General features: G+C 38.9%; 1 protein-coding gene across 1 annotated transcript in view; it reads right to left on the reverse strand.

Moving 5' to 3' along the window:
- BICC1 (BicC family RNA binding protein 1) overlaps positions 1-26,192 on the reverse strand; it is a 350,793-nt gene that overhangs the window by 232,062 nt on the left and 92,539 nt on the right. Inside the window, exon 2 of the mRNA XM_004369872.2 lies at positions 14,784-14,830. Within this exon, the coding sequence (XP_004369929.1) occupies positions 14,784-14,830 (47 nt within the window). The remainder of the gene's footprint in view (positions 1-14,783; positions 14,831-26,192) is intronic.

A 26,192-nucleotide genomic window follows, 5' to 3' on the forward strand; every position in this document is an offset into this window, starting at 1 on the left:
TGTCATGTCTTACCTAAAAAGCACTGCCCTTTAAAGATATAACTTCATTTAAGCCACCTGTTGAGAGATTAAACTATTCCACACACACACCATTTTTTTCAAAAGTGTATGTGCACAAACTCTTTGAACACAAGGCAATTGTACAATTGTTCACTAAAAAAAGGACATGTTTCATGTATTCTAGTCTGATTCTTGATTACAAGGACCAGGTGAGAGATCCCTTACTACGTCAGGAGAAGCAGTGACAGATGTCACAGCCCTGACAGCTCCAGGTAGGGGCATCTCTCACCTCTGGTAGTTCTGCTTCTCTGTTTTTCGCTCCATTTTCCCTCCCATGGATGGGTGTCCTCTCTTACTCATGCCCATTGTTCCCTCATGACTCCAGCTTTCCCACAGCTGACACCGTCACTCCTGTCTTGTCCCCTGCCCCATCCTACATCATCACCACTCCCATTCAGTTCCCACCACAACTCCAGGTATTAGTTTCCCAGTTTGCTGGAGACAAATCTGCCTCCATTGATCTTTCAGAGCCAGCTCACATAGGTCATGGCCACCGCCCATAGAAGACTACCACTGGGCCATGTGCCCACATCTTGGTCCAAATGGCTGTGACTGGCAGAACAGGGAAGTAGAGTCAGCTGTTCCGAAACAGGGCCTGCTCCTCCCCTTTTTCCTGGTAGGGTATGTGGGAAGGCAGGTACCATAATCACATGAACTACAAGGTACATAAACTAAAGTACATAATTAAAGTATGTACATAAACTTTTGATTGTTGTTGTTGCTGGCTGCCGTTGAGTTGGTCCCCGACTCATGGCAACACCGTGTGTTTGAAAAGTACTATTCAGAGACAAAAACAAGATAAGAGAGTTGAATTAGCCCAACGACAATTTCTAAAGCAAACTACTTTGTCTAAATAAAATGCAAAATACTAAAAACATCAAGCAAAAACTATTCTTTAAATAACAGAAAACCAAAATAAAAAAACAAACTCATTGCCGTCGATTCTGACTCATACAGAGTCCCAAAATTGAAGGAAGGACTGATTCAAGGAATGATAACAAATTGTTACTGTAAATCTCCTAGACAGAATAGTAAAATATCAGATATGCAAATGTCAGAATAACCAAACTTAACGTAATTTTGAAATCTGACTGTTGAAACTTAATACAGTGAAACCTGTGAGAGCCGGAACTCGATGGGACTGCCTTGTTTTTCCAGGTCTCGAAAGTCTTCCACCTTTGACGGAGTGCACTCTTACCACTTTTCGATCGTGCTATATTAGTGGAGGATATCAGAGGTTTCCTTCTCTGACACGTTTCCACCTTACACAGGTTCCTGGTTTTGCAGGTTTTACTATATAAAGGACTCCAAAACCCATTATTTTACTGTATTAATGCGCCTCGAGCTTTTTGGTTATTCCTCTAACACATCCCAATCGCCCTAATTTGAGTCCTACTTAGCAAAATTTGCAGCTTTATGCATAAGTTATCACAATATAGAAGCACAACCCCTAAGAGGGTGTAAGTGCTGATCTGAAGAAAAACATTTACCTTTCATTCACAATAGCCAAACATAAAGTTATAAAACCACTTTTCAAGTTCTGGCCACCACCAACTAGCCGTCTGACCTTGAAAAAAATCAATCCCAGACTATTTAGACCATAATAACCTCATCTAGAAGAAACAACACCACGCCCCACTTTAAAATGTGTTGATTCTTCTGTAAACCCATTTTAACTCAGTAAAGCTTAAGAGCTTTTTATTAAATAGCATTTAAAAAAAAAGAAAAGCCATAGCATTCATATGAGTCAGACTAAAAACGACTGTACCAATCCCATATTTTACAGACTATCACCCTGTGGCTGAGTCATTTTCCCTAAGTAAACTTATGGAGTCCATAGTGAAAAAAGAAAATCATACAGGAGTTCCGACTACCAAGTCAACATCCAAACCAGGCAGAGTCTTCAAGAGTGATGCTTTCCACACTTTCATATCATGGCCACCACATCTGTCCCATGATCTCCAAGCCAAATGTTACGGCAAAAGCTTAGAGTGAGAGAGACAAGACGTGAGCTCGTGCATGCAGGCCTTTACCTGCCAGCCTGACATTAGTAAGCATCCTCACTTCATGTTAGGTATCTAGCAATGACACTGGAGCCACCTTTCTCCTTCAGCAGGCTAAAGAGTGGCAAGAAATGCCAATTCCTCATGTCTGTGACCAATTCAACAGTGCCTGAAGCTTATATAATCTTTAACTACCTCTGGATCATATCTATCTCATGGATATCGTGGCCTTACTATAACTGTACTAGTCAGGCTACATCCAAAGTATTGTATGCAGTATTCTGGTTGTAATATTGATACTCACGTGGCAGTACTGATGCCACATGAGTTTTAATAGCTACACAGTAATCCAAAGTTTGGATATATCAGATTTCAAACATTACATTAAGCATTTAGGTTATTTTTAATTTTTCACTATTATAAATATAGCTGCAGTGAATATTCTTATATATTAGTCTTCAGACACATCTCTGATGTTCTATGTATATACTAAGTTGAATTTATCTTATACCCCTTTAAGATGTAAAAACAATTTGAATCACATGACAATCAAATGACACAATTAAATACACATACACACAACCAAAGCAAATACAAAGCTCCTATGATTGGAAATAATTAATCTTTTCACAAAAATATTTAATGCCACTATCTCCAAACTGCTTCTGACCAACACAGAAATGTTAAAATTTGCATTTATCAATTTATTAGTGTCATTTTGGTTTATCTGTGTAATACTGAAATTGTTCTGAAATTTTAATATGAACTTAAATACAGCAAGTTTGTATCTCACGATAATTTTCAAATAATGGAAATGCTGACAACTGCAAGAATTAAGGTAGGCACATAATTTGTTCAAAGAGAGCATTTTACAAAATAAGATAAAAGCCTTCTTAAACTACCACCAATAAATTCCTTACCTAGGGCTTTCCATGGCCATTCTATCCTGAGTGCATTATAAATTAGTATTTAATCCAAAGTCCAGCCTTGTGTCCCTTCTTAAAATACCAATTTTCATAAATTTAATTTTTATTTTCCACATAGTCCACTGTTTTTGGTTTGATTTCAAGAAAAGTGAAGATCATTTTAATGAACAACTAAGCTTACACCAGATATTAAGATCGTTATTATTCACTTTTAAAATCTTAGTAACAAATAGGTTACATTCACTGCTATCAAAACATACGCTTTAAAAGAATCTCAATGATATCCCTGCTTCCATGGTTCCAGAAAAAGGAATAAAACAGCAAATGTGGTTTTCATAAAGCAGTTGTGTGAAATGGCTGCCAAAATAAAAACCAAGTACATAACATTGTGGTGCAATCTGATGCAGGTGACTCTACAACATGTTAAAAGACGAGAGCTCCAACACACAGGCTTCCTGTGTTCAAATGACTACAAGGAAAGGCTAGAAGAATGAATGAAGGGCGTGCCACTTAGTCTTTTTCTTAATCTTTTCTCACTAACCCTTAACTACTAGACTCGATAGAAGATGGATAACAAATCCTAAGATATAAAATAGGACTGATTCTTTAACAGCTTAGTAGAAAATGACCAGACAACCTTTCTTTTTTCTAAGTTTTATAAACAGTTATCCCTATCTAGCCAGTAGGCGAGGAGAACCATGAGCATAGATTCTCACACTTAAACATACTCTCTGGGCCGTAACTTGTAACAAGTAATAAGAACTCAGTGTGACTGGTTGCTAGTTTTTAAGGACTAAATGTCCATCAGTGATGACATGCATTGGCAAACATCTTTCCTCATTTGGGACCAACAGTGTAATGCTGCCCAAACTTCTAGGTGAACCTTCAGAAACTACTGTGACATCAAATAGAGACTTCACTGTATAGACTTTTCGTACCTTTTGTATTCTGAACCATGTGAACATATTACCTACTGAGAAAAATACTAAAAATTAAAACTTAGAAATATCATAATTTTATGTTAGTCAAATTTAATAATTTTATAGTCAAGCATAAAGATTCAGTGTTAGAAAAAGCATACCCATGGGCTACAGTGAACTGAATTAAGTTTTAAAAAAATTAAATGCGAACTTTTTTCTATTATATTTGGGAACATGATTAATTCAACATATACAAAATAATGACCAAGTGGATAGAATAGAAGCAATTTTGAGTACATAGAAGTTTCCCCTCAATAAAAAGATCCAAGTGGTCCTCATCTAGGACCACCTAATGCACTCATTCTGAGACACTTATCCCACTCATTACCATCAAGTCGATTCTGACTCATGGAAATCCCATGTGTTCCAGAGTACAGCTGCTTCATAGGGTTTTCTTGGCTATAATCTTTATGGAAGCAGTTTGGCAGGCCTTTCTTCCACAGAGCTGCTAGGTGGGTTCGAACGGCCAACCTTTAGGTTAGCATCCAACTGCAAACCACTTACGTCATCCAGGCTCCTTATTTTGAGGTACAGTGGGAGCCAATTATTTCTCCCAAAAATTTTCCCCAGAAGACAACACCTGCTAGTTTTCAGTCTCAAAATGCCGAAAGTAATCTGTTTGCCTGAAAAAAAAAAAAACTGAGGGGTGATAAAAAATACACCACATGAGCTGCCAAGTCATATCTCATCTATGTCAGTCCTACCATTAACTCTTGTGAAAAGCAAAGCTTACAGGTCAGTTTTCCAAATGAATGTCCAACATATTATAAGCGTATAAAATATTCCAACATTTAAAATCTGTGATGTGTACTTTGGGAAGAAATGTTGTACATAATCCAATACAATGGAAAACTTAGCTTTCTTCATTTATGATGCTGACTGGATTTTGTCTTCTTCAGTCACAGGGATTACAGACTCCTAAAGCATTTGGCTGCTTTGATGAGTCACGTTTGTAAAACAATCACTGTACCCATCCCCACCTAATATACTGTAACACATTTTCCCCTCCAAGATCTGGCCATTATCACTTCACAAGAGGAAACAAAAGAAACTGATTAAAAGGAAACAGGACAGACAGTGAGTAAGCCATGAACAACTGCCCAAGAACTGTAATAAACCTGGTAGTTTTCATGTGCTTCAATTAGACAGAGTTGCCATGAGGGATAGAGGGAAAACTAGAAAGAATACTGACAAAGTTGTATCTGTTCCCTCCATGTAGATGGAGCCAAAGAATAAAAGTTCAATTACTGAAGAACTTTTAATACAGAAAAACATTCTGGGTGTATCCATTGCAAATAGTCTAATTTGTAATCCCATCAGCCAATCAGAGAATATTAGAAATTACTTTACATGTAGTTTGAAAATACATAAAAGAAAGACTAAGTATCTATCAAGAGTAGCTCTCTTTCAAAGGTGGGATTACAGACTTTTTTAAATGTCAACTACATATTCATTATAGACAATTTAGAAATTACTTAATAAGAAAAAGTTTTCGGTATAAAATACTACATTCCTGCAGTTAAAATGTGTAGATCAAATTAAATCAAAAAATGATAAACTACAGTGAGTTGGAAATTATAATAAATTCTTCTACAGAATCATTTCCTCCATTAAAAGGTTTCAAATACCACATGAAGACATTACACTTTGACTACATATATATTTTTTCCTAACAATCTGACTTCTGGTGGACAGAGCCTCCAAAATCCAATTTCCCTCCAAATGTCACATCCTCTTCCCCAGTCCCCTACCACCACCACCACAACAGTTAGGTAAGGCCATGTGACTAAGTTTCCTCCAATGGAAATGTGAGAAGAAGCTACATATGTCGCACTGAGGCCTAGCCTGAAGACTGCAACACTCCTTCTCCATACACTTTTTCCCTTTCTCCACAGCTCACATTGGATGTGGTGGTGACCCAGCTTTAACCATACAGGCGAGGTCCATGCCTTAAAGGACAGCACAGCTATGTTTTAGAAGGAATGCGGGCCCCTGAAACACAGCATGGGGCAAAGCCACCGACCAACCTGGACTACTCTCCTTAGAATGTTACATGAGAGCAAAATAAGTGACTTTGTTCTTCAAGCCACTATATTGTTGGGTTTCTCTTCTGTAAGAACCTTTATAGCTTAATCTTTTCCCTAACTAATAAGGTTTCAGGGGAAATAAAAGATTTCAAGCACATGCAGTAAGTCAGTATATAGAAAACTGGGTAGATCTCCAGAAGGAACAGTTACAGTGACTCAATAAGAGAAGTTTAAGTTTACAGTAAACTGAACAACTATTATTACAGATTCACGTATGAGACAATATATTTGATGATATCACTATTCGTTAAATTACAATTTAAACTCTTTGTGGAAATCTACCAATTCTCATTCTAGAAGATTTTCTAAACTTTTATTTTACTTTTTTAATTTCAAAAAAATTAAAAGCCAGCACAACTTATACAAAGCAAGGTCATGGAAACTCCATAGAAACATCAACTCCCTGAGGGACCGAACTGCTGGGCAGAGGGCTGTGGGGACCAGTGTCTCGAGGAACACCTAGCTCAACTGGCATAACATAGTTTATAAAGAAAATGCTCTATATTCTACCTTGGTGAGTAGCGTCTGGGGTCTTAAAAGCCTGTGAGCAGCCATCTAAGATACTCCACTGGTCTCACCAGCAAGGGATAATGAAGAAAATAAGATACAAGGGAAAGATTAGTCCAAATGACTAATGGACCACAACTACCACAGCCTCCACCAGACTAAGTCCAGTACAACTAGATGGTGCCCGGCTACCAACACAGACTGCTCTGACCAGGATCACAACAGAGGGTCCTGGACAGAGCTGGAGAAAAAATGAAGAACAAAATTCTAACTCACAAAAAGAGACCAGACTTACTGGCCTGACAGAGACGGGAGAAACCCCAAGAGTATGGCCCCCGGACACCATTTTAGCTCAGTAATGAAGTCACTTCCGGGTTCACCCTTCAGCCAAAGATAAGACAGGCCCATAAAACAAAACGAGACTAATGGGGCACAAAAGCCCAAGGACAAGGACTAGAAGGCAGGAGGGGACAGGAAAGCTGGCAATAGGGAACCCAAGGTCAAGAAGGGAGAATGTTGACATGTCGTGGGTTTGTTAACCAATGTCATAACACAATATGTGTACTAACTGTTTAATTAAGAAACTATTTGTTCTGTAAACCTTCATCTAAAGTACAATAAACAAATTTAAAAAATTTAACAAGTATAATTGCTTTAATTTTATTTAGTATAATTATTATAATCATATCATTATGATTATACATATTTTTACAGTACAAAGAAAAACAAAGTAACATGTAAAAGTTTCATACTCCTGCACCAATCTCCTCCTTAGAGAGAGCTATTACAAAGTTGAGTAAGGTATTCTTTCAGACTTAGAAGACTAAAAACTTTTAATCAAATTTAAACTCAGCTAAATAAGGTTTTAATTTTGGTTTGTGATATACATCTCAGAGTCAAAACCAAAAAAAAATTCCAATAGTAAGTATATAGATCCTTCAGATTTCAGTTACTCTGGGAGAAGAAAGGTATTTTCCAAAGATGCTAATGAGCAGCAATGTGCCTATGGCTTGTTCTGAAATATTTCCCAAAATGTCATTATGTAAAATTGGAATATGGGTGATTAGAAGAAAGTTCCATAGCAAATCAATACTTCTCCATTACTTCATTCTACTGTAGATGAACCATAACGTCTACTTCTGTCTGCTCAAAACACTGAAAATTACTCTTCTGGAATTGGGAACATTTGCCTTTTATTAAATTATACGTTTTTTCCAGGATAGGGATCCAAATCTAACACGGACACTTGTCTATCAAGAAGACGTTTTCTATAGAACTAAATAAGTTAATGGGAGATTAAAACATTTCCCATTTAGTTATTCAGAGATCTTATTAACCAAAAATGGAATCTGTGACTCCAACTCATTGTTTGTAAGATGCACACGTGTCCCTGGATTCAAACATGTGTTTCTATTTAAACTGCTGGAATGTATATACAGGTCCACAAAGAGTGATAAATGTTAGGAAATCTTATAAGAATGAAAGTCCTTTATGATCACATACACCGTGTTTTTGATTCAGCTTTGAAAAGCTCTGTATCATCCAAAGCCAAACAGTTTGCTTTTTATACCTATATACAAGTTAAAGAAGAATGAAAAAATATCCTTCCACAGATAAAATCTACTTGTATCATCATAGCCAACCCAAGGCAAATCTGTGATTTCTGCTGTTTTCTGTCTTCTTCCCTTGTTAGCAACTCTGCCCCACATAGGACGCTCACAGTCACTTATCCTCTTCTCCACTCCCTGACTCAAAATGTGGAGGGCAACTGGGAGAGGAAGAAGGAATCTGGTATTAGTCATTTATATTTCATGATGAACTGATTCTACATTGGGTGAGTTGATTTCAGTAGGCACTACTATAAACAGCGTTTGCATTAAAAGTCTTTTACTTCTAATTATGGGGGGAAAGCCTCAGTCACCATCTAACATCAGACTGCAGGTGAGGGTACATGTAGGAGTCAGGAAGTCCTCTGAAATTACCTAGAGAAGAGCAGCCCCAAAGGCAAATCTGATTTAGTCCTCAGGGTGTGATGTGACTAGCGGAAGAATCATAAACGTCATCTCTCCAGTGTCGTGTGCCCTTCTCTACCCCTGCTCCCAACCCTTTGTTAAAGATGAGCTGGGGGCTGGCCTGTTATGGGCTGCTAAGCCCTCCTCCTAGGGGCCATCAGAGCTTAAGCCATTGGAAAACCCAGAACTCATCCTGTCCTGACATAAATCCATGGGCACATACCCACACCAGTAGCATCTCTCTCCAGTTCCCTCCTCTATTTGCTTGGAGGGAGCATAGGTCAAAGGGCTTCTTCAGTGCTCTGAACCTTGTACCCTTTCCCTCTGACAAAGATGGTCAGGTGTACATTTTCTTGTGTCTATAATAGCCTGACTTTACACAGTACTTAGTTCTATGTTCTCCTATGTAATCACAAACTAATAATGTTCCTGATTCAGATGGGCATGTACAGCCAATCTTCAATATGAAGTAAATGTAGACACTAACAAAAATAATAATAATAAAGGCTTAAATAATACAGGAAAAAGATGAAGTACGATTTTTAACATAATTCTAGCAGGTAGTGTTCACATTATCCAACAATAGGCAGGGCCACTGAGTTCTGAAATGCCCAGGCCAAAGTTAGATATTACCAATGTCAGTTAATGCCAAATCAGGGGCTTCAGGAATGGCATATGAGTTTCAACAGCATGAATCTAAAGCAGGATTGGAAAACTGGTAGTCTGGCACATTCTGTTTGGCCAGAACAGCATTTAATTTTTTTTTTTAATTTAAATCTCATTAGGGAAAGCACCCCCCATACAAAAAAGGCATTTGATCATATAGATAATGTACTTCACCTTGCACTACGAACCCCTCATACATCATGTGTCAGCCAAATGTGTGAAATGTGAATGCCACATGCTTTCTTCCACTTCTGAGCCTTCTGACATTCTGTTTTTTTGCCTACAATGTCCTCCCAACCCACCCAAGCCTACCTCTTCACCTGGCTAACTTCTACTCTCCTAAGGACCTCAAGAAGTCCTTTCCAATCTCCTGAAGTCCTAGTTAAGTGCTCAACCCTCTATGGCCTCAGACTATCCTGCTATCTATTTATATGACTATATCCTCAGACACCACAAACGCTATTACAGCAGAGTCTACGCCTTGTTCATTTTGGTCTCTCCAGTATGTGCACACAGCAGGTGGTAAATACATATTTTCAGAATGAGTAAGGGGGTAATACAAGTATCAGCTCTAAAAACATTTGCTATTAATACCCTTAGAAGGTAATGTAGATGAATGATGGAGCTGACAAAAAGTAGATCACACAGAAGCCAAGAGAATGAGTAGGCTTGTAAAAATTGTCTCTGATTGGACATAGGTTTTTTCCCAAAGGTGGGATGACCTTCTAAAGCACTATTTAACACCATCTATAGTTGCTGCTGTTGGCACTCTTCCCCTCCTCTAGGACATCTGTATGTTTGTTTCCTCCACGCATGCTTTCTGGATCTCAAGACAAGGACACTATACTAATACAATAAACCCAAAGGAAGAGAAGAACATTGGGATGGTTAATGTTATGTGCCAACTTGGCTAGGCCATGATTCTCAGTATTATGTTGTAAAAACGGTGTGGGGCAGTGTCTGACCTCCTCCACCCCCACAAGAGGGAAGAAGAACGAAGATCAACAGCACAAGACTGACTCCCATGAGGTGGAGGCCAGACAAGTCTCCTTTCTCTGCCATCTTTACTAATTCTGACACCAACCATCCCTCACACAGTACTCTCTACTTCTTTGCTGGGTTTGATAATTCATTGCAATGGCAACACAGAACTCACAGACCACATTCACAATTATGGGGTTTATTATAAGGTAAGTTAACAGTTACAATTCAGGCTCAGGAACACTCAGGATACAGCTCTTCCATCAGGATAGCCTCTTCCCAGCCATGCTTGCAGGCACGCCTCTCCCTGGCCCTCAGTCTCTGCCCAAAGGCACTCATCTTTCTCTCTCAGTGGGCCGGGAAGCCCACCATGCCATTTCCTGCTGCCAGGTCTGTCCTTCCTTGGTGGTGGGCTCCTCCCCTCTGCTCTGGAATTGGCTCTTTTTTAAGACAAAATTGACCAATCCCCTTGGATTAACCTATTACACAATCCCACCCAATCACCTGGGTGGGAGTTACAAAACCATGGCCAAGAAAGGCCACACAAAAGTAATCAATCAATAATCAATTGCACCATACATGTAATTATCCTCCATTTTGTGATCTGATGTAATGGGAGTTTCCTTAGGAGTATGGCCAGCATCCAACATATATGGATACTCTGGCAAAGCTCTCTCACTCTCTCAATCCTGCATCCAACTTGTCATCATCTGATGTCCAGTTCTTGAGACTTGAGCCAGCAGCCTGCTGTCTGACTTGCAGATTTTGGGATTCACCAGCTCCCGCAGCCCTGTGAGCCAGCAGCCGGAAGTCCGACATGCCGATTTTTCATCAGCCCCTGCAACCACATGAGTCAGGAGACGCTTCCAGCCTGATGACTGACCCAAGGATATCTAACTTGCCAGCCTCCAACACTGCGTGAGCCATTTCCTTGAAATAAATCTCTCTAGATATACATATATTTACATATATATGCTTCACTGGTTCTGCCCCACTAGAGAACCCAACTAAGACATTTGGTACTGAGAGTGGTTCTAGAGGAACAAAATCATAAGCATGAGTATTCTGAATTGGTTCTCAAGTCTGGCTACTCTTAAAAGTGTTGATGATTCTGCCTCCAGAAGTAAAGAGGGCACTGTTAATCCATGGCATAAGACTGCAATACAAATATGCAAAATATCACCACCAATGGATCAAATATTTGTGAGAGACAAGGCTCTGGGTGATTACATATTTGATACTTTTCTACAATTTGTCAGAATGAGAAGTATAAGGAAGCTGACTGGTTGGTCCCACTTTCGCTAGACAATGTGGTAAAAGACAGGGATGAGCTCAAAGATTCAGTTACAGCTCAAGTGCCGCATCGAAGACCTGAAAGCTGTCATTTGTGCCCTGAAAGAAAGACTTATTTACTGTAAGAGAGCCGATGTTGCCAAAAACCAAACCTAGAGTTTATCATGACAGTGACTTCCCAACTGAATTCCCAACCTCGAATGGTGTCTGAAGTTAAAGTGAGGGCATTAATTGGGAAGAAATGGGATCCTGTAACCTGGGATAGCGACATATGGGCAGATAATCAGTAAGCTGGGGACACAGAGCACCTAACTTCTGTTGAATCACTCCTGCTAACAGAACTAGCCCTCTCACTTCCATCTGAATAGATTACTCTGTCTGCTAAGCCACCCTCACCAGTAAAATCATTAGCCCCTCTACCCTCATCTGATGAGATTAACCCACTTTGTCTGAGATATCTCATGGGACAGTACCTGGGGAGTTTCCTGGTGCACTGCCTGAGTTAGATACCTTACAAGACATTACTGACTCTCGCCAGGACCCGCCCACACCACCTAGTTTTGCTTCTGGACCTAAAACTAGACTTACGTCTCAGTGAGCCCCAAGAGGTGAAGTATAAAGTGTGACCCAGAAGGAAATACACTAACACTCCAAAAGAACTCTTGATTTTTCTAATATATACAAACAGAAACATGGGGAATATGTGTGGGAATGGCTACTAAGGGTGTGGGGTAACAGTGCAAGGAACGTAAGGTTGGATCAGTCTAAGTTTATTTATATGGGCTCACGAACGACAGATTCTTCATTCCATGTTTCAAACTGAGAGGTTAGAAAAAGGTTTACAAGTTTATTTGGTTGGTTCACTGAAGTATGGATTAAGCAGTGGCCTACACTAAATCAAGCTGAAATGCCAGACCTGCCCTTGTACGCTGTAGAAGAAGGTACTCAAAGGCTTAGAGAAATTGGCATGTTAGAGTAGATTTATCAGGTTAGACCCACAGACCCAGCCATGGAGTGCCCAGAGGGCATGACTTTTACTCTAATAGTAAGGAACAAATTTGTGAAGGGAGCCCCAGCATCCTTGAAGACTGTTACGATTTCTATTTTATGTAAGATTTGACAGTGGGAACCACCTTGAAAGTTGGAAGCCCTGGTGGCGTAGTGGTTAAGATCTCGGCTGCTAACCAAAAGGTCGGCAGTTCAAATCCACCAGCTGCTCTCTGGAAACCCCTATGGAGCAGTTCTGCTCTGTCCTGTAGGGTCACTATTAGTCAGAATCAACTCTATGGCAATGGGTTTCATTTCATTTGGTAACTACAAAGGGGCTGATTGGACCCCGTAGTAGTATGGGACAAGTGGCAGCATTTAACTGACAAAGACAAGGTGGGCATGGTTACTGTAATGGAGAACAGAATCAAAGCAGTAATCAGAACAGTCCGACTCGTATGGACTTATGGCATTGGCTACTTAGTCACAGCATTTCTAGGAGTAAAACAGATAGGAAATCTACTAAATATTTACTTGATCTGTACAAGTGGAAGAATTCTAGGTCAAGCAAATGGCAGTCAAACTTGAATTGCCAGAATAGTGTCACACTTCCTCAATCAATTCCCAGACTTGAGCCAGTTTACAGGCCCAAAACCCTTTAAATGAAGGGGAGACCAGGTCCCCTTGAAGAAGGACCCCACTACACTGCCAAAAATTTATGCTGTTAATTTTTCTCCCAGCCTTCCCTAAAAGGGATCTGCGGCCTTTTATGAGAGTGACTGTTCACTGGGGAAAAGGAAATAATCAGATTTTGTGGGGACTTCTGGACACTGGCTCTGAACTGACACTAATTCCAGGTGACCTAAAACATCACTGTGGCCCACAGTCAGAGTAGGGGCATATAGAGGTCAGGTTATTAATGGAGTCTTAGCTCAGGTCCATCTCACAGTGGGTCCAGTGGGTCCCCAAACCCATCCTGTAGTGATTTCTCCAGTTCCATAATGCATAATTGGAATAGACATACTCAGCAACTAACAGAATCCCCACACTGGATTCCTGACAAGTGAAGTAAGAGTTATTATGGTAGGAAAAGCAAAGTGGGAGCCATTAGAACCGCCCCTACCTAGGAAAATAGTAAAGCAAAAGCAATACCGCATTCCTGGAGGGACTGCAGAGATTACTGCCACCATTAAGAACTTGAAGAATGAAGGGGTGGTGACTCCAATCACATCCCCATTCAACTCACCTATTGGGCCTGTGCAAAAAACAGATGGATCTTGGAGAATGACAGTGGATTATTGTAAACTTAACCAGGTGGTGACTCCAACTGCAACTGCTATTCCAGATGTGGTTTCATCGCTTGAGCAAATTAATACATCTTCTGGTACCTGCTATGCAGCTATTGATCTGACTGATGTCTTTTTCTCCATACCTGTTTTGAAGCACCAACCAAAGCAGTTTGGCTTCAGTTGGCAAGGCCAGCATACATATTCACAGTCCTACTTCAAGGGTATGTTAACTCTTCTGCCCTATGTCATAATTTAGTCCACAGGGATCATGAAAGCCTTTCCCTTCCACAAGACGTCACACCGGTCCATTACATTGATGATAGTAGGGATCAAGTATCAATGTCTCTAGACTTACTGGTAAGACATCTGCATGCTAAAGGGTAGGAAAATAAATCAACAAAAGTTCAGGCATCTTCCACCTCAGTGAAATTCCTAGGGGACTGGTGGTGTGGGGCATGTCAAGATATTCCTTCTCAACTGAAGGATAATTGTTGCATCTGGCCCCTCCTACAACTAAACGGGAGGTACAACACCTGGTGTGTCTCTTTGGATTTTGGAGGCAACTTACCCCTCATTTGAGTGTGCTACTACAGCCTATTTATCAAGTGATTTGAAAAGCTACCAGTATCGACTGGGGCCCAGAATAAGAGAAGGCTCTGCAAAAGGTTCAGGCTGCCATGCAATCCAGTCTGCCACTTGGCCCATATGATTTGGCTGATCCAATGGTGCTTCAACCATCAGTGGCAGATACAGATGCTGTTTGGTGGCTCTGGCAGACTCCTATTGGTGCATCACAGCATAGACCTTTAGGATTTTGGAGCAAAGCCCTACCATCCTTTTCTTTGCCTTAAGTGTGTCCAGCTATGTTATCAAACCCTTACTCCCCTCTCCTTCATATGGAAGGGGTGGTCTAAGGGGTTTCTAGCGTAGCTGTTGAGAAAGGTATTATTTTCCCTTAATTGTCACCAAGGCAAAAGTAAAAAGTGACTTACCTTTTGAAAAAAGTCTTCTCCACTTTTCCCTTTTCCTTCAGCAGCAGCTGTAAATAAAAATGTATACATTTAAGATAAGGGTAAATTTCAAGGTAACCACAAAGAAAGCTAACAAACCTACTCTTCAAAATAAAGAAGAAAAATAAAGTCTTAGTAAACATAAAATCTACAAAAACAAAAGAAATGAATAAAAAACACCACAAACAAAGGAATTCAGCACTTGACAGTAAGAGGAACAAACAAAACATCAGCACCACGAAAAAAAAAGTACTACAAAATGACAGCAATAAACTCACACTTATCAATAATTACACTGAACTTAAATGGCCTAAATGCACCCATAAAGAGACAGAGAGTGACAGAATGGATAAAAAAAAAACAGGAACCATCAATATGCTGTCTACAAAAGACACACCTTACAAATAATGACAAAGTTATTAAAAATCAAAGGATGGAAAAAACTACATCAAGCAAACAGCTACCAAAAAGAGCAGGAGTGGCAACACTGATCTCAGATAAAACAGACTTTAAAACAAAATCCACCATAAAAGACAAATAAAGGCATTATATAATGACTAAAGGGACAATCCATCATGAAGACATAACCATAACAAAGATCTACACACCCAATGACAGGGCTCCAAAACACATAAAACAAACTCTAACAACACTGAAAAGAGAAACTGACAGTTCCACAATAACAGTAGGAGACTTCAACACACCACTCTCAGTAAAGGACAGAACATCTAGAAAGAAACTCAAAAAAGATACAGAAGATCTAAAGGCCACAATCAGCCAACTTGACCTCACAGACATATACAGAACACTCCACCCAACAGCTGCAAAGTACACATTTTTTTCCAACACACATGAAACATTCTCCAGAACAGACCATGTCTTAGGCCATAAAGCAACCCTCAACAATATCCAAAACATTGAGATAATACAAAATATCTTTTCTGATCATAACACTATCAAAGCAGAAGTTAACAACAAGAAGTGCAAGGGAAAAAAAAGTCAATTACATGGAAACTGAATAACACCATGCTTAAAAACCACTAGGTAACAGAAGAACTCAAAGATGGAATCAAAAAATTCCTAGAATCAAGAGAATGAAAACACAACATACCAAAACCTTTGGGACACAGCAAAGACAGTTCTCAGAGGTCAATGTATAGCAATAGATGCACACATCAAAAAAAAAGGGGCAAAATCAAAACATTATCTACACAACTCAAACAAAGAGAAAGAGAACAGCAAAAGAAGCCCGCAGACACCAGAAGAAAGGAAATAATAAAGACCAGAGCAGAAATAAATGAAATAGAGAATAGAAAAACAATAGAAAGCATCAACAAAACCAAAAGTTGGTGCTTTGAAAGGATCGACAAACCACTGGCCAAACTGACAAAACAAAAACAGGAGAGGATGAAAATAACCCAAATAAGAAATGAAATAGAGGACACTACAACAGATCCAACTGAAATATAAAGGACCATAACAGAATAGTATGAAAAACCACACTCCAACAAATTTGAGAACCTAGAGGAAATGGACAAATTTCTAGAAACACACTACCTACCTAAACTAATACAAACTGAGATAGCAAATCTGAACAGACCCATAACAAGAGAAGAGATGGAAGAGGTAATTTAAAAAAAATAAAAATAAAAATAACTTCCCAGCAAAAAAACAGCCCCGGCCCAGACGGCTTCGCTGGAGAATTCTACCAAACATTCAGAGAAGAGCTCACACCACTTCTTCTCAAACTATTTCAGAGCATAGAAAACGAAGGAATACTCTCAAACTCATTCTATGAAGCCAGCATAACCCTGATACCAAAGCCAGGCAAAGATACTACAAAAAAAGAAAATTACAGACCAATATCTCTCATGAATATAGATGCAAAAACTCTCAACAAAATACTAGCCAATATAATTCAGCATCATATCAAAAAAATAAGACACCAAGACCAAGTGGGAATCATACCAGGTGTGCAAGGATGGTTCAAAATGAGAAAATCAATCAACGTAATCTACCACATAAATAAAATAAAATAATCACATGATCATCTCAACCAAAGCAGAAAAGGCATTTCATCAAAGTCCAAAACCCATTCCTGATAAAAATTCTCAATAGAATAGGTATAGAAGGGAAATTCCTCAACATAATAAAGGGCAGGGCATCTATACAAAACCAACACCAACATCATTCTTATGGAGAGAGGCTGAAAACATTCCCCTTGAGAACAGGAACAAGGCAAGGATGCCCTTTATCACCACTCCTATTTAACACTGTGCTGGAAGTCCTAGCTAGAGCAATAAGGCAAGAAAAAGAAATAAAGGGCATCCACATTGGTAATATAGAAGCAAAACTGTCCCTATTTGCGGATGATATGACACTATACATAGAAAATCCAAAAGACACCACAAGAAAACTACTGAAACTATTAGAAAGATTCAGCAGAGTAGCAGGATACAAGACAAATGTACAAAAATCCATTATATTCCTATATATCAATAAACAGAACGACAAAAAGGAAGTCAGGAAAACAATACCATTTATAATAGCCCTAAAAAAATACTTAGGAATAAATCTAACTAGGGATGTAAAAGACCTATAAAAAGAAAACTACAAAACACTACTGCAAGAAACCAAAAGAGATCTATATAAATTGAAAAACATACCTTGCTCATGGACAGGTAGACTCAACATTGTGAAAATGTCAATTCTACCCAAAGCAATCTGCAAATACAATGCAGTCCCAATCCAAATACCAACAGCATTCTTCAGCGAGACGGAAAAATTCATCATTAACTTTATATGGAAAGGAAAGAGGCCCTGGATAAGTAAAGCACTACTGAAGAAGAAGAATAAAGTAGGAGGACTTGCGCTACCTCAGAACCTATCATACAGCTACGGTAGTCAAAACAGCCTAGTACTGGTACAATAACAGATACATTGACCAATGGAACAGAATTGAGAACCCAGATGTAAATCTATCCACCTACCTGATCTTTGACAAGGGCCCAAAGTCCATCAAATGGGAAAAAGACAGTCTTTTTTTTAACAAATGGTGCTGGCAAAACTGGATGTCCATTTGCAAAAAAATGAAACAGGATCCATACCTCACACCATACATAAAAACTAATTCGAAATGGATCAAAGACCTAAATATAAACCAAAAACTATAAAGATCATAGAAGAAAAAATAGACCAACCCTAGAGGTCCTAATACACAGCATTAACAGGATACAAAACATAACACAAACTCCAGAAGATAAGCTAGAAACTGGGATCTTCTAAAAATTGAACACTTGAGCTCATCAAAAGATTTCACCAGAAGAGTAAAAAGAGAACCTACAGACTAGGAAAAAATTTTTGGCTATGACAAATCTGACAAAGTTCTAATCTCTGAAATTTACAGGAAAATCCAACACCTCTACAACAAAAAGACAAATAATCCAATTAAAAAATGGGCAAAGGAAATGAACAGACACTTCACCAAAGAAGACATTCAAGTAGCCAACAGACACATGAAGAAGTGCTCTGGACCACTAGCCATTAGAGAAATGCAAATTAAAACCACAATGAGATACCATCTCACCTCGGCATTACTGGCACGAATCAAAAAAAACAAGACATAACCAATTGGTAGAGGCTGTGGGGAGACTGAACTCTTATGTACTGCTGGTGGAAATGCAAAATGGTACAACCATCTTGGAAAATGATATGGCACTTTCTTAGAAAGCTAGAAACAGAAATACCACATGATCCCACAATCCCACTCCTATGAATATGTCCTATGGAAATAAGAGTCATCATGCGAATAAACATGTGCGCACCCACGTTCCCTGCAGCGTTGTTCACAATAGCAGAAAGATGGAAACAACCTAGATGTCCATCAACAGATGAATGGATAAACGAACTATGGTACATACTCACACTGGAGTACCACACAACGATAAAGAATAATGATGAATCTGCAAAGCATCTCACAACATGGAGGAACCTGGAGGTCATAATGCTGAGTGAAATAAGTCAATCACAAAAGGGCAAACATTGTATGAGACCACTACCATAAAAACTCATGAAAAGATTTACACACAAAAAGAAATAATCTTTGATGGTTATGAGAGAGGGGAGGAGTACGGATGGAAAAAAACTAAATAGACAATAGATAAGTTGTAGCTTTGGTGAAGGGTAAGACAGTACACAATACAGGGGAAGCCAGCACAACTTGTCCAAGGCCAGGTCATGGAAGCTCCATAGACACATCCGAACTCCCTGAGGGCCCGAATTACTGGGCTGAGAGCTGTGGCAACCATGGTCTTCAGGAATATCTAGCTCAACTGGCATAACTTGGTTTATAAAGAAAATGTTCTATATTCTACTTTGGTGAGTAGTGTCTGGGGTCTTAAACGCTTGTGAGCAGCCATCTAAGATACTCCACTGGTCTCACCCAGTCTGGAGCAAGAATGAAAAAAACCAAAGATACAAGGGAAAGATTAGTCCAAAGGACTAATGGACCACAACTACCACAGCCTCCACCAGTCTGAGTCCAGCATAACTAGATGGTGCCCGACTACCACCACCGACTCATCTGACAGGGATCACAACAGAGGCTCCTGGACGAAGTTGGAGAAAAATGTAGAACAAACTTCTAACTCACAAAAAAAGGCCAGACTTACTGCCCTGATAGAGAAGAAGAAACCCCGAGAGTATGGCCCCCAGACATTCTTTTAGCTCAGTAATGAAGTCAGTCTTGAGGTTCCCAGCCAAAGATTAGACAGAACAATAAAACAAAATGAGACTAAAGGGGCAAGCCATCCCAGAGGCAAGGACTAGAAGGCAGGAGGGAACAGGAAAGCTGGTAATAGGGAACCCAAGGTCCATAAAGGAAAGTGTTGACATGTCATGGGGTTGGTAACCAATGTCACAAAACAATATGTGTACTAATTGTTTAACGAGAAGCTAGTTTGTTCTCTAAAACTTAATCTAAAGTACGATAATTATAAAATAAAATGTATACTTTTAAAATAGTTTCTTTTTTCAGTCTGTGTATTCAAAAACCTCAAATGTCAGGTTTGAGATTCAAAGGTGAACAAGATGCCATCTTTGCTCTCCCAAAGCTCAGTATCTGCTAATATACCACATCTGTGATGCAAAAATGATAAAGGATGAAACACTTATCCAGTCAATTACGCTCCATCTTTAGATAATTCTGCACTCCTTTTCTTTGTCTGAAACTCACAAATCTCTGTTTACACACATTGATGAAAGCGATTGTATTTTTTATTGTTAAGGAACTACACGAACAAATGCAACTACCACAGTAATCAGCTGTAGTGCTCCGGGCTTCCTATCTATAATCGATCCTATATGTGAGGTGGTATTTTCAACAGGTGGTTCATCCAACATGGCCTAGTTCTGAGCTGTTTTGGCTTTATGCTTTGCAATGACTATATAATCTACTTGGATTTCAGCTGGCATCATACACAATTTCAATTCACTCTTTTATTCACATATACAAAGAGAGAAAGACAGAACAACATGAGAATTAAACAGTAATGGTAAAGGTCATAGCCACCAAGAAAAACATCATGTGAGGTTAATTAAAAGGTCACTGTGCCTGCAGGCCCCTTGTTATGAACGAGATCTGTTCCTGTGACTTTAAGTCAAATTTGTAGGTAAGTCAGAATAGGTGCATACAGTTCTTATGTAGCCTTACTTTAGTGCAAGAAAAGGCTTGAAGCCTTTTCAATGATTTAAAGGCTGCATGTGCAGCAAGTGAAGGTGACTGTAATGAAGAATTTGTTGCCAGTAGGCATTGGTTCAATCATTGCAAAGTGAGGGCAAATTTATGTAACATTAAGGGCAAGTACGAGTTGTCTGTAAGTCAGACATTCATAACACAGGGACTGCTTGTATTTGAACAATCATTTTTTATATCTAAGCGGTAGCTTATAAATACTGGACAAACCTAGTTCTTTGTCTATATTCAAATATCTTGTGACTCTGTGAACATCTTTTATTACTTGTGGAGGGGGCTGAAGAATTTCACTAAAAAGAGTAAGGAGATGAAGAGTAAAAGGCACCCTGCTTGCTTTTTTTGCCTCAGATTGAGTCTTTCAGAGGGCAGACACCAAACAGGACCCTGATTTAGGTGCAGGGTTGAACAGTGGTTAACTGAAGCAGTAAAAGAATGATTGAATAGATGCCCTTCTCCAACTCAACCAGGTCAAGGAAAGGCGCTGGAGCAAGAACTTCTAGAAACTGAAGTCTGGAACCTTCCTGGCAATCCTGCTGTAGGGCAGTGAGAGAGAGAGGGAGAGAGGGGGAGAAGGGGCGGGGGGAGAGAGAGAGAATGTGTGTGTGTACGGTGAAACCTGTAAGAACTCCACAGGACTGCCTTCTTTTTCCAGGTGTCACAAGTTTTCCCCCTTTGACACTTTTCTATTGCTCGTTTTAGTGGAAAATATTTGCGTTTTCCTTCTCCTGACAGGTTTCCACCTTACACAGGTTCCAACGTTTGCAGGTTTTACTGTGCGTGTGTGTGTGTTCAGAGGACATGGTAAAATGATTAAACACCCAGGAAGTGTGGTAGATCAGTCACTTAAGAACCACATTTGTCACTGAACAAGTTTTTACAAGCACCTACTATAACTGTGACATTCTGTTAGGTGGAGGATTCAGAATTCAAAGATATTTTCTCTGCCTTCAGAGCGGTATTAAAATTTAAATGTTTTTTATTTCAAAGTTAAGTAAAAGACATTTTCTGCGATGTTGTGAAAATGCATTTTCTGATCAATATATTTTTATCCAAAAAAAGAGCAGAGTACGTTTCTGTGATTTTGAAGAACATGAAAATAAGAGCTAAAAAGAAATGAAGAATTAAAAATGATATTCTAATGTGTGATAATGTAGGCTAAATAATGATCCCCAAAGACGTCCCCGTCCTAATCCCCAGAACCTGGGATTATGTTATATTACATGGCAAAAGAGACTTCACCGGTGTGATTAAACTAAGGATTTTGAGATGGGAAGACTATCCTGGATTACAGTATCCTACTGGGCTCAACAAAATCACAAGGGTTCTTACAAGAGGAAAGGCAGGAGGGTTAGAGTCCGAGAAGGTGATGTAATGATTGAAGCAGAGGGAAACAAAGGGATGTGAGAACAAAAGCAGAAATCAGAGAGGAGAAAGATTTGAAGATGCTACCCTGCTTGTCTCTGAAGATGGAGGAAGGGCGGCTTCTAGAAGCTGGAAAAGGCAAAAAACAGATTTGCCCCTAGAGTCTCTCATGGGCATGCAGCCTTGCCAACACTTTGATTTCAGCCCAATGAAACCATTTAGGATTTCTGACCTTCAGAAAAAGACAATAAAGTTGTGTTGTTTTAAGCCACTACGTTTATGGTAATTGTTAGAGCAGCAGTGGGAAACAAGTACATAATGCCAATTATCATTTTAACTTTACTAATTTTTTACAAAACTGACACACCATCAACATCATGAACTAAGCACAGACACTGATGAGAAGATTTTTAAAAATTATAGTAACACCAATGAAACTCTTCTTTGAAAATTCCAGAATCAAAGATGTCTTCAAAGGACTATAAAACAAAGTAGGTAATCACCCTTCCACCACAAGGAACTCCTTCACAACTTAAAGTTCATCAGTTTAAATTCCATGGTACAATTACATTTTGTTACAGAAATTTCCCTTACAACTCTTATTTTGCTCATGACAAACACATTATGTCACAACCTCAAAATGCCCCTTCATTCCAAGTCCAGCAAAACACTAAACAGACTTCATAGAATGGCCCTTGGATCCCTGGCTGGATAAAAAGCGGAAACTTCCTTAGTTAGACCCAAACCAGATTTAACCATGTTACAGAAAAACATCTAAAATTTCAGCAGAGACCTATACCTTTAGCAAGCTTATGATATGAGAGGGAACAGGAGGCAGGGGGCCAAAGTGGCACTGGCACCAAAAATCTTTGACCTTTTTCATTCCAAATGTTTGCATACATGAAACCACAAATCTGAGCCTAACTGTCCCCAACACTGAAAAGTGTTCATTTCCCAAGCCTGCAAGTGCCCTGTTCCAAGACCCTGGTTGGGTACTTGGTTAGATGTCTTAGGTACGACCTATGGTTAGTCACAGTCGGGGTTTTGAACCAGTTCACTCAGGTTTAAACCCTTGCTGAGAATTTGCATTTCTACCCGAGATATACTGAATCAGAATCTACATTTTGACAAGATCCCTAGGTGATTCTTATGTATAATAAGTTTTGAGAACCACTGCTCTATTAGTGGTTCTCAGAATTGGTCCCTAACCAGCAGCATTAGCATCACCAGGAAACTTGTTAAAAATGCAAATTCTCAGCAAGGATTCAAACTGGGATGAACTGGTTCAAAGCCCTGGTCACAATCATTGGTACTTCCCAGTAGTATCCTTATTTCATTCCCAGGTTGCTGAGTCTTTTACTTTTACTTACCCAAGCAAGCAAAGCCACCAAAGTTTCTTCCCCTAAAGCAGGGATCCAACAATTCTCAACCTTAATCTAAATCCCTCAGTATCAAAATATAAAATCCTCCCAAGAAATGACGGATGGGGGGTCAGAGCTTACAGAATATATGTTTCTTAAATATAAACTTGTTATTGCTCTCAGCTGCCATCAAGTCAGCCCGCAAGTCATTTCAACCCCATGCACAACTGAAAGAAAAGCTGCCTGATTCTGTGCCATTCCTTCGATCACCTATGGATCAGACTATTGCGATCTGTAGGGTTTTCACTAGCTAATTTGCAGAAGGAGACTGCCAGGCCTTTCTTCTTGTTTAAGTCTGGACGCTTCTCTGAAACCTGTTCAGCATCATAGCAACATGCAAGCCTCTATTGACAAACACGTGGTGGCTGTACTTATTGTGCACTGGATGGGAACAGAATCCAGGTCTTCCACATGAAAGGTGAGAATTCTAGCACTGAACCACCAATGCCCTCCTAATATAAACTTAGGCATTTAAAATGTTCATTTAATAGACTCAGAAAATAACAAAGTTGACTCTTCCATTCCACAAATTAAAAAATAGACAATGCCCTGCCCTCATTCAACTTACAACCCTGACCCATATGGTCAAAGCCACTCAACAAGTGAGAGAAAGTCAAATTCAAAATTCACTTCAACTAGCAACTTTCCAGTGATCTCTTCACAACCGTGATTCTACCCAAATTAAACTTATTATAAATTTAATTTCTCTGTTCTCATTCTGGACAATGTATTAGAAAGCTAGTTATTTTACTCTTAACCCAACACTACAGCTAGACAGCTACTGTTAGTCTTGAATAATAAAAGGGCCCTTCTAGGTAGACCAGCTGCGAGTTGGATTACAAGGAAAAATACAAGTTACGATAATATATTGACTCATATGGTTTTCTTTTCATTATGTTTGGAGGGGAAAATGTTGCCTGTTGAAGAGCCAACCCATACTTTATGTCATGGCACTCCTTGACCTTTGAAGTCTGATTATATTCTGTGGTTAAAAAGTTCTACCAAACCCGTCTTAACATTCTATACACTGCTCTCTCATCTGTTTTATTCCAGGGTGACATGAATACACATACGATGATACAGCACGTTTTTTCTAACTGCCTTTACAATATGACCTCTACCTGATGTTCCAAAATTTAATCGTTTGAATGTAAAACCCTTAGAATATTCCTGCCAACGAAAGCAATTGTCTTTATTTTTATGATATAGAACTCCAGGAATAAATTACTTCTGTACTACCGAAACACGGTTGGCTAAACGTGCAGGTAAGGCATTTCATATTTTAAGCTGAACAATTCATTTTTTATGTTTATTATAATTTCTCCAATGCTTTGCCATATTTCATTTCATATTTTTGCTTCATGAGAAATACGGGATGGCAAAAGCCAGGGCCAATACAAACAGCAAAAGTTGAAACAGGTGTAAACTATTACAGTCCCGCAAACTACAGGGCAAATCTAGTTAATTACTGAATTAAGCGGGGAGGGGGCTCGAATTTAAATTCTTTCTACAGCACATGGAAACTTCTGTTTAAATATCCTTTTCACTCTGAAATGCTTCTCTATTATAACATCTGATGCTTTATGGAGCCGATTCTAAAAACACAAGAACTATATACTTCACATATAAAACATAGTATGGAATATCTTTTAAAAAATCCCTTGACAAGCAATAGTCTCTTTTTCTACAGAATTTGAGGAATTAAAAAAAAAAAAAGCTAAAATTATAAAAAAGAAATAATTGAGAAATAACTCTTCAAATCTGTAAAGACTGAGGGTATTCCTCTCTTTTTTAATAGAGCCCACCTGTAGCACATTTGCAGCTATGAGGGCTGCTGCATCATTAGGTCATCTGAAAGATAAATACAACCATTTAGGTACCTGATTCTCCTGCAAAAATAGTTCACTCAAAATTTAAAACATTCACATATTGTATCAATTTAATCTGTATACTAAAAGAGCTATGTCGTATATTTTATTCTGTATATTAACTGTTTTCAGAAAACTTCCCTGACAACTCGGTCAGTTCTACTGAAAGAGAAATCAGCAAGAGAGTATGTGTATATATACATACATACACACACACACACATATGTATATAGTTTCCAACACAGGTAAGTTTGATTTGTTAACCATGAGTTTGAGTTGTTCCTCTTTTTCACTGACATACACACACACATATAGTAGAGGGTCAGCACAAAAGAGGAAGACCCTCAACAAGATGGACTGACACAGTGGCTGCAACAATGGGCTCAACCGTAATAATGATTGTGAGGACGCTGCAGGACCAGGCAGTGTTTTGTTCTGTTGTACATAGGGTCACTATGAGTCAGAAGCGACTCAACGGCACCCAACAACAACAAACACACACACACAATATACTCGCAAAGAAACTTTTCATGTTCATGAATTATATCTAGCACTTTAGACAGGTTCCCAAAGCTCTGAGAATTAGGTCTATTTTTTAAAGTTTCTATTAAAAGTTATAGTCATCATTCAAATACTCTAACCAAATAAGAACTACCAAGCTTTAAACTTAGGCAGTGAAAAGTGTTATCTGAATATTGTATATCAAAATAAGTGTGAAGATTTTCAGACTACATCACTAAAACTCTCATTTGTTTCCTTAAAGTCTATAGTGAAAAAGCAAACTCACCTGTGCTAAAAAAATTATGTAAGCTTGTTGCAAGAAATAAAAAATAGGTAAAAATGATTTTTATCTTTACAGTGACTGTATTTTTCACTTTAAATTTTTCCTTGAACATTCTTTTATTTTTGCAATTAAAAAATATGTCAGTTTTCAAAAATACAATATTACATAGTTTCTTAAGGAAACTACAAAACAGAATGTAGATAA

This window comes from Trichechus manatus, unplaced genomic scaffold (genome assembly GCF_000243295.1).
Source record: "Trichechus manatus latirostris isolate Lorelei unplaced genomic scaffold, TriManLat1.0 scaffold00007, whole genome shotgun sequence".
Taxonomy (NCBI): Eukaryota; Metazoa; Chordata; class Mammalia; order Sirenia; family Trichechidae; genus Trichechus; species Trichechus manatus.